This window comes from Ochotona princeps, chromosome 8 (genome assembly GCF_030435755.1).
Source record: "Ochotona princeps isolate mOchPri1 chromosome 8, mOchPri1.hap1, whole genome shotgun sequence".
Taxonomy (NCBI): Eukaryota; Metazoa; Chordata; class Mammalia; order Lagomorpha; family Ochotonidae; genus Ochotona; species Ochotona princeps.
Genome location: NC_080839.1, coordinates 82,687,180 through 82,697,818, shown reverse-complemented (window position 1 = coordinate 82,697,818; position 10,639 = coordinate 82,687,180). Strand labels below are relative to the sequence as shown.

Sequence of the window (10,639 nt, the reverse complement as noted above, 5' to 3'; positions counted from 1 at the left end):
AAGCCATGGCCTTTGTCACCGGGCCTGTGATGTGTGTGCAGGTTTGCCTTCAGTGTCCAGCTCACTGCTACCAATTGGATCTGATTGAGGACTCGGGTCCCTGCAGCCGGAATTGTCCTTTCCCATCGTCCTCTGCATAGCTCAGCAGGTGCTAGTTTGCCCTCTCCCTGTCTTTTCTTTGAGTTTTAATTTCCATCTTATGAGAAAGGTCTTCCTGCTGGTTTGCTCCCCAGATGTCTGCCATAGCCAAGGCTGGGCTATGGAGCAGCCAGGAGCCAGGAGCTCCATGCAGTCCTCTCGCATGCATGAGTCATGCATCAGTCCTCCAGGGCAACATGAGCAAAAGGTTGGGCTTGGGAGCGGGGTGGCCCTGGCAGCAGCCCTGTCACTGTGCTGGGTTGGCACCTCCCTCTGTCTTGACCCTTTGTGCACAGCTGTGACTTCACACCCTGGCAGGCCTTCTGGGATGTGGGCCTCTCCTGCTGGCCTTGTCCATAGGTCCTGGCAGCCGGGCACCCCTGCTGATGTTGCGCCCCAGGAGGCTGTTCCAGCCACAGGTTTTAGTGGACTGGGAGCGCGATGATGGTTAGAAAGGGGTCAGACAGGGATATTTTCAAGGTTAGGCTCAGGATCTCAACCCTGCTGTCTGCTAGTGGATTTCCTAAATGCTCCCCCTCGTGGCAGGTCCTCAGACACCACGGTTGACTTGTTTCATGCAGACAGGGGATGTTTAAAATCTACTGGTGAAAACCTGGGACTGCTTAGAAAACTTATGCAATGTTTTCCTTGTAACAGTTTTATAGGAAATAGTGGATTCTGCCTTCCTTGGAATGCTTGCTATGAAGTCAGACGTTGCCTTGTGAAGTTATGTCACTAGTATGTAGTAGATTCTGCTATTAAGAGGAAAACTGAATTATCCCATGGGAATTTCCAGCTTTTGAGTTTCATTTACTTATGCCTTTTTTTTAAAAGCCTATTTATTTTATTTGAAAGGCAGATTTACAGAGAGAGACAGATCTTCCATCTGCTGTTTTACTCCCCAAATGACTGCAAGCTGGACTGATCCAAAGCCAGGAGCCAGGGGCTTCTTCTGGCTCTCCCACATGGGTACAGGGTCCCAAGGCTTTGGGCCAACACTTTCAGCTTTCCTAGGCCATTAACAGGATTGGATTGAAAGTAGAGGAACCAGGACTCAAACTGGTGCCCACATGGGATGCTGGCACTGCAAGGTGGAGGATTAGCGTGCTGAGCTACCACATGGCCCCTTTTAAATTCTGTGATATTCTGCTAGCAAATGATCGTTTGGTGGATTTGTAATCACGAATTCCCAAGGATGAGCTTGTCACACAAGATGTCTATCGAAACTTGGAAGACCAACTCTGGAGACCCTCCATTATAGCAAACACTTCATTTATTATGTCTTTATTTACAGTATTTACATGCTGCATAATAGCTGGAGTACTATTTTACATCTGTTATACAGAGAACAAGGAATTTGTCATGTATTCACAGATTTACATTCCACCGTTTCCAAAACACAATTAGTTTTTCTTGTTTTTAAATTTTTCATGCAATACCACATAATACTCTGGGAGTTTAATTCAAAAAGTAATAGAAAATATCAAATCATACTTTATGCTATATGAAAATAGAGTTTGAGATTCTGTCTATATTTCTAAAATAATCTTGGGGGTTTCACCTAATCAGGAACATGAAGTCTGGTATTACCATACAACAAAGCAGCATGGGTGTTCTCTGGTTCTGTAAGGAACGGCTGGGCTCGCACTAGCAAATGTGCTGCCCTGTGGAACACGAACCTGACCTGGGATACGGGGTGTAGAGGGTCTGCAAAAATAAATCTCTTGTTCACAACGACAGCGCCGCTTCTCTTGCTGTCCAAGGCACTTCTTGTGGTCCTGGTGTTGCCATGCTGCTCTGCTCACTGCTGAGAAAAGCGTTTGGTCACAGCTACACCCCTTGTCATGTCTAGCAAAGCCATGATCACAGGGCAATGCTGTGTATGAATAAGGCAGCTCAGCATGCATGCAGATGACCCTGCATTCCACAAAATGGAATTATTTGGGAAAACAACATAGTTTTGCAGTGACTTTAAAAGCATGTCAATTATGGAAGTCTAGGGGAGAGGGCCCAGTCCTGTGAGGGCCTCAAGAAGCCCAGCCATGGTGGGTCACAACTTGTTACCATTCCAGGAAGTAGCTCTGTGGTCCTAGCCCTCTCCTTGGACAGGGGTCAACAAAATGAAACACTTAAACTGGAATATTTGTGCTTTAAGCTTTACCCAGTTCTTGTCCAAAATGAACCCAGTTAAATTTGGCACAACTGCCAAGGGAGGGGACAGCTGCTCCCCACTCGGTCACCCATCAAGTCTGGTCTGAGGTCCAGGCTGGAGGACTGAAGGGTGAGGCCATGTATTTGGACCTGGAGCAGCAGTGACCATGAGCTCCACCTGCTCTTGAGCTGCATGGCCTGTGCCCACAGCAGCCGGGCAAGGCAACCAGTCAGGTGCTGGCAGACACATGCCAGCATGGTCCTGGTCAGCTGGTGGCCTCGTGTGTAGATAATGGGAACTTCTGCAGGTATGTACCTGGCCCCTCGCTGCGGACAGTGGTGGCTTCACTCTAAGGCAACATTGGGAGCCATTCCCACCTCCAGCACGTCTCCTAGGGAGACCAACAGCAGCATCACCTATTTATCACTGTGAAATGAAGACTTCTGCCATGGGGGGAGGGGGAGGGGCTACATCTTCCCCCAGTGACTGTGGAGCCCTGCGCTACCTGCCCACTTCAGGCATGTCCCTCTTGCTTCTGATGGGGAGGCCTAGTGTGCTGGGTATGAGTGAGGCTGGGCATATGCCATATACGTGGGCATAAACCATATACAGTGAGGTTGGGCATATACCATATACATATACCATCCTGATCGCTTGCAGCGCTGGTCTCAGCCCCCGCCTTCTGCTACTGCCTGAACACTTGTATCTGGTGTGAACAGGACATGGTGGTTTGCTTCTTCCTGATGTTTCCCAAGTGGAGTATGTCTCCTCTTGTGTGCGGGGTGCCCACCCACAAGGCACCCACAGGCCAGCTGGTGAGATTGAATGTTGTGTTGCCACCAACAAGAGTTGAATCCTGAGTCCTGTGTGTGTTAACTGCATAGCTGGTAAGCCCCCAGAGGTCAAGCCAAATGTCTGTGTCATGGACTCTTGTACTGACCACTACACAAGTGGTTATGACACAAGCACGGAAGGTGAACAGGTCTTCTGGAGGCTGCTTGCTGGGCTGCAAACCCCAGGGACTTGGTAGAACAGTGCCTCGTGTTATAGACAGCCACCTTTCCCTGGGCCACCAGATCACGCTGCCGATGATGCTCTGGGTCAGGGCAGGAAATGACTCTACTCGGGACACCTGTGTTTGCGTGGGGCGATGGGAGATCTCGTGGCAGGTCTAAGAGCGCCGCGCCTGTTGTCATCCTAGCAGGTCAAAGTTAGGGAGCCTAGGAGGGTTTCAAGCTGGAAGTTTGTGCCCCTGGGCTCCGTGGGCTGGCCAGCAGGGGGCGCCGCGGATCTATGGCCGATGCTGGGGTCGAGCCCACCTCGTTGCAAGTGGGGCTGCCCCAACCTGTGCCAGGGCGGCAGGGGATGTCCGGGGTGGCGGTAAGCCCAGGGGTGTCCCGGGGCCGCGGAGGTTCGGGGAAGCCCGGGAGCTTACCTCATCCCTCGGCGCACACGGGGCTGACGGCCAGCCGGGTAAGGAGCCGCGCGCATCGCTTGTAGTCTGCAAGGAAAGCAGCACAGCGCGGTCAGCCCGCGCCACTGTGGCTGCTCAGGGCCAAAGCCTCCAACCTCCCGGCTCCCTGGAGAACAAGTGGCCTGTCCTCTGTCGCCACGGACTCTGAGCTGTGATGTGACTAAAGGGTCTGGAGCTTGGGAAGGTGGAAGCAGATCACGCGAGGGGAGCCGGATGGGCCCTGGCAGGCTGCTTTCCCGCGGTGTCCTCTCCTGCGCAGCGGGAAGACCTCCAGTGCTGCCACAGTGGCCGTGCTCTACCCTCCACTTGCGTTATTTGGTGCTACGCTGACGGAGCTCTCCCGGGTTCTACATTACAGCCCTGAGGAAAGTGAATCCACAGGAAGCACCAGGGCACTGCTTTGTCCACTGCTGTCTGAGGAGGGGCTGTGACCACAGAGTCCATAGCTTCCTAATTTGAATTTCTCAGGAGTGGCCCAGTCTCACTTGAAAATAAGCTTCACACTCAACGAAACTGGTGCACCAGATTGAATTCATAGCAGTTGTCCTGTACGGCCCAGGAGACAGCTAACCCTGCAGGCATCCAGGGTGGGTCTGTTTAAGTTCAAAGGAGAAAGCTTATCTAACAGCTGGCAGGCGCCCACTACCTGGTTCCTGGCCATGTGGCCTCCAAAAGCCGACTGCATTCGCCAAGAACTGTTCCCCGGGCATTCCCCTGGACATCTGTGGCAGGCTGACATGGACATACCTGTCTGGCTCAGCATCCTGTAGGGCATGGGAGCCTGGAGGTTGGCACTAAGGTGCTAATTTTGTGACTCAGGTGTGTGAGGATACCAAGGTCTAGGGTCCTGACATTCAGGTCTCAGGGATTTTTCTCTTGCACAGCTGGCACAGCCTGAGGAAATAGCCCTCTTCAGCTCTCCAAGAGGTGCCAGCTGCACTTGGCACACAGACCTGCCAGCCCCCTCTGCAGAGTCAGGACACCTGGCAGACGTGGTATGGGCTGGTGGCATAGACCTGAAGGTCACTTCCCATGTTAGAATCCAAGATCCTGCTATTTTCAGGTGATATTTAACACAAAATGTGTACACATTTGAGCCATGTTCCCTGGCTCTGGGGCCCAGGTGTGTGCTTCTCAGACTGTCCTGTGTCAAGAGCAGCAGCACACAGTGAGGGGAAGGGGCTGGACTCAATGCCTAGAAATAACCAGCCACAGCAGCCTGGGAGGCCTGTGCACTGACCTGGGTGCTGCTACACGCAGGAGCCACTGAAGCTGGCCAGGCGGATCTTGTCACAAGGCCAGCATCCTGTGCCTGGCTTTGGCCAGAGCTGCTGAGGAGCCACCTGCAGGGCCGCCTGAGACTTGCTGGTTGAATGTCTGGGGATGTACCTCAGACATATTTTTAATAGTAAGTTACTCTTAATAATGAGTAACTGCTGGCTAGGCCAAGGGAAGAACACCTCTCTTTTATACACATTGCCTTCTGTGTTTCCTCTCCTGGTGCTTTGTTCCTGCTGGTTGCCTGGCTTTCTTCCTGCCATACCGCCTCAGCCGGAAAGGCGGCTCTCAGGGCAGTTTCCGTGGTCCGGAGCAGATACCTCTTGTTTCTGCCCAATTGTTCTTTTGTGAGCTTCACATGAAATCAAAATTGTAGTCCCAATTAAAAAAAATAATGCTTTTATGAAGAGTGCAAGGATCCTCTTTTGGGGAAAATTATGTTTTGTTATGGAAAAGCAACCAGAAGTATGAAGAGAACGTAAAGAAACAGCCATGGGAGAGCAAGCCACACAGCTGAGCGCCCGAAAGACGGGGCAGCTTGGAACAGCAGGGCAGACAGCAGCATTCCTGGGGGATGAGGTTGCAGCTGTGGGGGGAGGGACCAAGCCTCTGATTCAGTGCTGAGCCCAGAGTGTGCCAGGTGTGCTGGCCCTGGGACCCAGACCCAGCCCGGGCAGTGCTCCTGTAGCAATGCCCTTCCTCAGGAATGGTCATGGCCCAGTGGTGACAAAGAGAGGAGAGTTACAATCAGAATGGCGTGTGAACCCAGGAGGCTTCCAGGCCATTCCAAGGACTGATCAATTCCAGTGAGTTCCAGACATGATTTTCTGCTTGGCATTAGCCAAGGGGGACTGAATGATCTCCAGTGGTCTGGTCATCCCAGCTATAACTCAGTGTTAGGAAGGGTCACGTCACAGTAGACAGGAGACTCAGAGGGCAAAGGGAGGTCTGGGGGTGGATCTGGGGTGCTGCCACTTACATGCAGGGACTGTGCAGTCCCTGGTGTTGTGGTAAAGTCTGTGGAAGTGTTTGCTGCACTTCGGACTAAAGTAGAGTGGACCTAGAAAGGAAGAAGAAAACAGCTGGTGAAGGCATGGAGGCTGCGCAGGTTCCAGAGCAGGTGAGAGATGTGAGGGATGTGGAGGGACCTACCTGTGAGGTGTTTCAGAAACTTGTCTTTCATCCTGAGGTCTCTAGGAACGATTTCTGTGTGAGGGAAAAGAGTCATCATCATATGTGGAGGGAAGCGTTCTCACAGATGTGGCCTGGAGTGAGCACTGAGGACGGCTGCCTGAGCCCTGACATTCTCGTGAAGCAGCCTGAACACCTGACTGAAGGACACGCAGCCCTGCCACCCCCCGGTGCCCAACATGGGCCCCGCCGCCCATTCTGCCTGACACAGGTCTGCCACCTACGGTGCCTGACATGGGCCCTCCCGTCGATCTACCATGTCAAACATGGGTCCTGTTGTCCTCTGTGCCCAACATGCATTCTGTCACCCACAGCTCCCAACACAGGCCCTGATGCCCACAGCACCCAACATGGGATCTGCAGTCCATGGTACCCAACATGAGCAATGTACCCAGTGCCAGGATGGAGGCAGAGGCCATAAAGCAGCAGGGGTAAGACCTAAGAATTGTCCTTTTATTTTTATTTTTTTAAAAAAGTTATCTGTAGAAACTGATTTTGAAGTACTTGGGACTCAAACTCCACAGTGTTTCAAACTCTGAAAAGCAAACCTGATTCTTTTTTTAAAAAATCCTTTTCTAAAATAGAATTAAGTGCATTTAAAACCACCTGTTGGTAAGACTGGCTCAAAGGAATGGAGACAGCATTACCCTGGCTTCCAAAAAGGTGGGTTCGGCCAGAGTCCTTCCCAAGCCAGCTCCCCTCCATCCATGGCCTCTGTGCTCCCCGCCTCTCTCTTTTCCACAGCCCCTCCTCAGGATCCCCACCGTGCCTGGGCATCACTAGGACTCCTTGCCATCCCCGGCCAGTGGGGTCTCCGGCTCATCCTGAGCGGATTCTGCATCAAGAGGTGAGCCACACAGCAGACCCAGACCGCAGCTACAGGACCTAAGGGCAGCCTAGACCGGCTAGGTCTAGGCGTGGGCCTCCTGTTTCTGCCATTTGGTTTCTCCTAAAGCAAAAATTGCTTCCTAAAGCAAGAAATCAAAATAGGCTTAATAATAATAATAATAATAATAATAATAATAATAATAATAATAATAATTCTCAAAGACAGTTCTACCTCCAAGCAAATACAAATCCTGAGTGTTCTCTGACACGCAGGCCGTGAGGCACTGTCCACACTGCAGGGCTCCCGTTCACACTGGGCTTGAGATTCTCTCCTGTTCCCTCTCCTCTGGGTTCACGCCGCGGGACCCTCACCCGCCCGGCTCCCGTCCACACCCTGCCGGGACCCTCACCCACTCTCTGCTCCTCCGGGTCTGTGCCATAGTATGCCTCCCCCAGGCGCAGGGCGTCATCCTGCGCACCGAGGACCCGCAGCCTCTTGGGGTCCCCCGAGTGATATTTCCTGAGTTCCTGGACGATCTCCACCATGAGGCGCAGCAGTGTCTGCTTGTCCGCGGGCTCCCGGGGTTCCGTGCCCCCTCGCCCGGGCCTCGTCGCCCCCAACACGAGCAGCAGCCCCAGGAGGAGGGGGCGCCCGGGCCCGCGCATCGCAGCTCGGGCGCGGCAGGCGGATTCCGCGCGCTCTCGGAGTTCGGCTGGCTGCGAGAAGGGACGGGGGCAGGGAGGACGGTCAGCGGGCTAGAAGCCAAGTTGGGAGAGGGCGGGCCCGTCAGGCCGCAGCGGACCGGACCCTGCACCTCCCTTCCAACACTGAGCCCCACACGCTCAGATTCCCGGATCCAGCTCGGCGCCCCGCAGCCTTGGACCCCAGAGCCCCCTCTTTCCCGGAGCCCCGCACCCCCGCAAAGGGGCGCCCTGCGCAGTCATGGCCTGGGACGCAGGTCGGGGTCAGAGGCGCTGTCCACAAGGAACCGCCCCACATCCCACCCGGAACGGGTGACAGTGGCGACTGCTGGGGTCCTCGGTGTGCCCGCTGGTCCAGCTTCCCTACGCATTGCATAGTGCACCGGGACACCATGGAGCCAGCACCGCCCAACTTTCCGTCACCTTTGGAAAGGCTCCTGCGAGAGACCTACACCTCCGCCACGGCAGCGCGGAACGCGGGGCCTGGTCTCTAGTCGCCTTTGTGCGCCCGGAGCTTCCCTGGTACGAGGTCCCCAGCCGCGCCCGGACTCTGGCGCCAAACCCGCGCTCGGTCGCCCGGAAAGACCCTCAACCCTTGCCCTACGCCACCCTCTGGGACCACCTGAGCACCTGAGCAGAGCTGGGTTACCTGAGCCCGCGCCCGGAGCTGCAATGTTTGGGGCGCCTGTGTCTGCGCCCCGAGCTAGTGTACCTCGAGTCCGTGCGCCCCAGCCTGAGTTCAGAGCTACTCCATGCCCGGCGCGCCCGGCTTGCGGGGCGCAGGCACGCGGGATGCGGGAGTCGCCGCTCCAAGGTGGCCCAGCCTCCCTGGGTACGCCCGCGCCGACTCCCGCAGCCGAGTCGGGGCGCTTCTTATCCCCGCGCTCGCCAACGTCAGGCGGGTCCCCGAGGGCTCCCGGCCGGCTTTAATTAGAAGCCGCTGGAGCGCCCGCATCGGCGTGCAGATTCGTCAGACCCCCGCCCCCGCCCCGTCCCCCACTTCCCGGTCCCCGCTCCTTCCTCTCCGCCCCGCCCCGCGCCCGGCCCCCCTGCGTCCCCTCCATCACCGTCCCTGGTGACAGGATCGCCCGGAACGCCTTTACCAGGAACTTGCCGGCGCTGCCCATGTAGACCCCTGGCTCCGCACACAGTGGCGGGTACCCCAGCCGTCTCGGAAGAACCGCGGGAGACCCCAGTCCGCGTCCTGGAGAAAGTTTGCGCCCTCGGCCGCGAATTGCAGCGGTCCGCCTCCAGGATTTCTTCTTGTAAATCGCATTTTTCGTTAGTTGCGCACTTTCCCATTTTGCCGGGGCTTTCTGGGCAGGAGTTGGACACCTTCCAAGCCGGAGGGAGAGCCACACCTGACCGTCTCCTCCAGGAGCGCGGCCGCCGAAGAGCGGGGAGCGTGCGGGTGCTGGGCGGGGACTTGGGCAGCTGTGGCGGGCTCCCCAGGTGTGCCCGTGCACTGCCAGTCTCTGTCTCTCTGCCCTTTACACGATCTCTTCTTACTTCGTCCTTTGCGTCTCCAACGTTGCCCTTTTCATCCCTTGCCTCCTCCTCCTCGGAGGCAGCCGTGGCCAAGGCAGTGTCGTGGGCCTAAACGTCCCCGCCGCTGCTCCCTTGCCGCCTGTGTGCTGTCATCTCGGCTCTTAGAAGCAAAAGGCTGGGTTTCCCAGTGAGTTTGGTTTTGCTTTCCTCGTGCAGTTGAGACTGACACGTGCATGCTTCCATGCATGTCCTGCAGATCCCAGGCATCCAGAGAGGTTTCTCTTCTAAGTGTGTGGAGGTGGGGAGTGGGAGCTGAGGGAGGGGTTGCTGAGGCACCCAGAGCGCCGCCTAGCGAGGTCCCCCGGCCCAACCCCGTGCCTGGCCCGCAGGTGCCTAGGTGTCCACTCCCAAGTACTGTTTCTGCCTGAAAAAGTTCTTGAGAAAATGTTGGTACAGCTAAAACTTTTTTTAGTCTAGTGACATATTGTTTTAAGGTTTAAAGTGACTTATCAGGTAATATTTCACAAAATCAAAACAAAACTTTGCAGGAAACACCAGTCATCCCTGTCCCCACTTCCCTCTCCACACTTGAAGGACTCCCAGTGGACTCAGAAGTGACACTTACTGCTCCCCAGGCTCCTACAGAGAAGTAACAACAAGGCCTGAACTGGAGGTGCTGGTCCAGTCCAAGGGCACTCACCCAGCCAAGTGTGCAAGACCTAAGCACACTCACCCCAGGTGAGCAAGGTCCATGGGTGCTTACCCAGCCAGGTGTGCAAGGCCTATGGGCACTCACCTTACCAGGTGTGCAAGGCCTGAGGGTGCTCACCCTTTTAGGTATGCAAGCAAGGCCACTCCCCTTACCAGGTATGCAAGGCCTCAGGGTGCTCACACCACTGGGTGTGCAAGGCCCAAGCGTGCTCACATGTCTAGTCACAGGCCTCCTGCTGAGGTAACCCCAGGGTCTCTCTGGTGAAGTAAAAGTTTTACCTGACCTGCGACACAGGAGGGTGCCATGTGCTGATGAGTTCACATTGACACATGGTAAGTGGTCCATGGATGCGTGAGGTCACACTGACACATGTGAGTCACTGTTTTTCTTTCAGTGCAGAATGAGGTGGTTTGCTGTATCTCTCGACTTCTAAAGTAGATCCTGGGGCTGTTGCTGCAATAGCCTGGTAACAACGGTAGGGTATGTCATTACAAACCTAGGACCGGGCCCAGCGGCATGGACTAGCGGCTAAAATCCTTGCCCTGAACACGCTGGGATCCCATCTGGGTGCCGGTTCTAATCCCAGCAGCTCCACTTCCCATTCAGCTCCCTGCTCGTGTCCTGGGAAAGCAGTCGAGGACGGCCCAAAGCCTTGGGACCCTGCACCCATGTGGGA

At 55.3% G+C, this 10,639-nt stretch overlaps 1 protein-coding gene across 4 annotated transcripts; it reads right to left on the bottom strand.

Moving 5' to 3' along the window:
* Window positions 1-1,843: 1,843 nt before the first annotated feature.
* On the bottom strand, window positions 1,844-9,077 carry ALKAL2 (ALK and LTK ligand 2). Of its 4 annotated transcripts, none has more exons than XM_058667440.1 (6): window positions 8,867-9,077; window positions 7,472-7,778; window positions 6,195-6,248; window positions 6,022-6,102; window positions 3,726-3,791; window positions 1,844-1,945 (listed from the first exon to the last, which is right to left on the bottom strand). In XM_058667440.1, the coding sequence occupies exons 1-5, from the start codon at window positions 8,888-8,890 to the stop codon at window positions 3,727-3,729; spliced, it is 531 nt and encodes a 176-aa protein (XP_058523423.1). In that variant the 5' UTR covers window positions 8,891-9,077; the 3' UTR covers window positions 1,844-1,945; window position 3,726. The 4 variants fall into 4 exon arrangements, with proteins under 4 accessions (XP_058523423.1, XP_058523424.1, XP_004582877.1 ...); XM_058667441.1 differs by having other exon boundaries at window positions 1,844-1,942; XM_004582820.2 differs by lacking the exon at window positions 8,867-9,077 and adding an exon at window positions 8,413-8,754.
* Window positions 9,078-10,639: the final 1,562 nt, after the last annotated feature.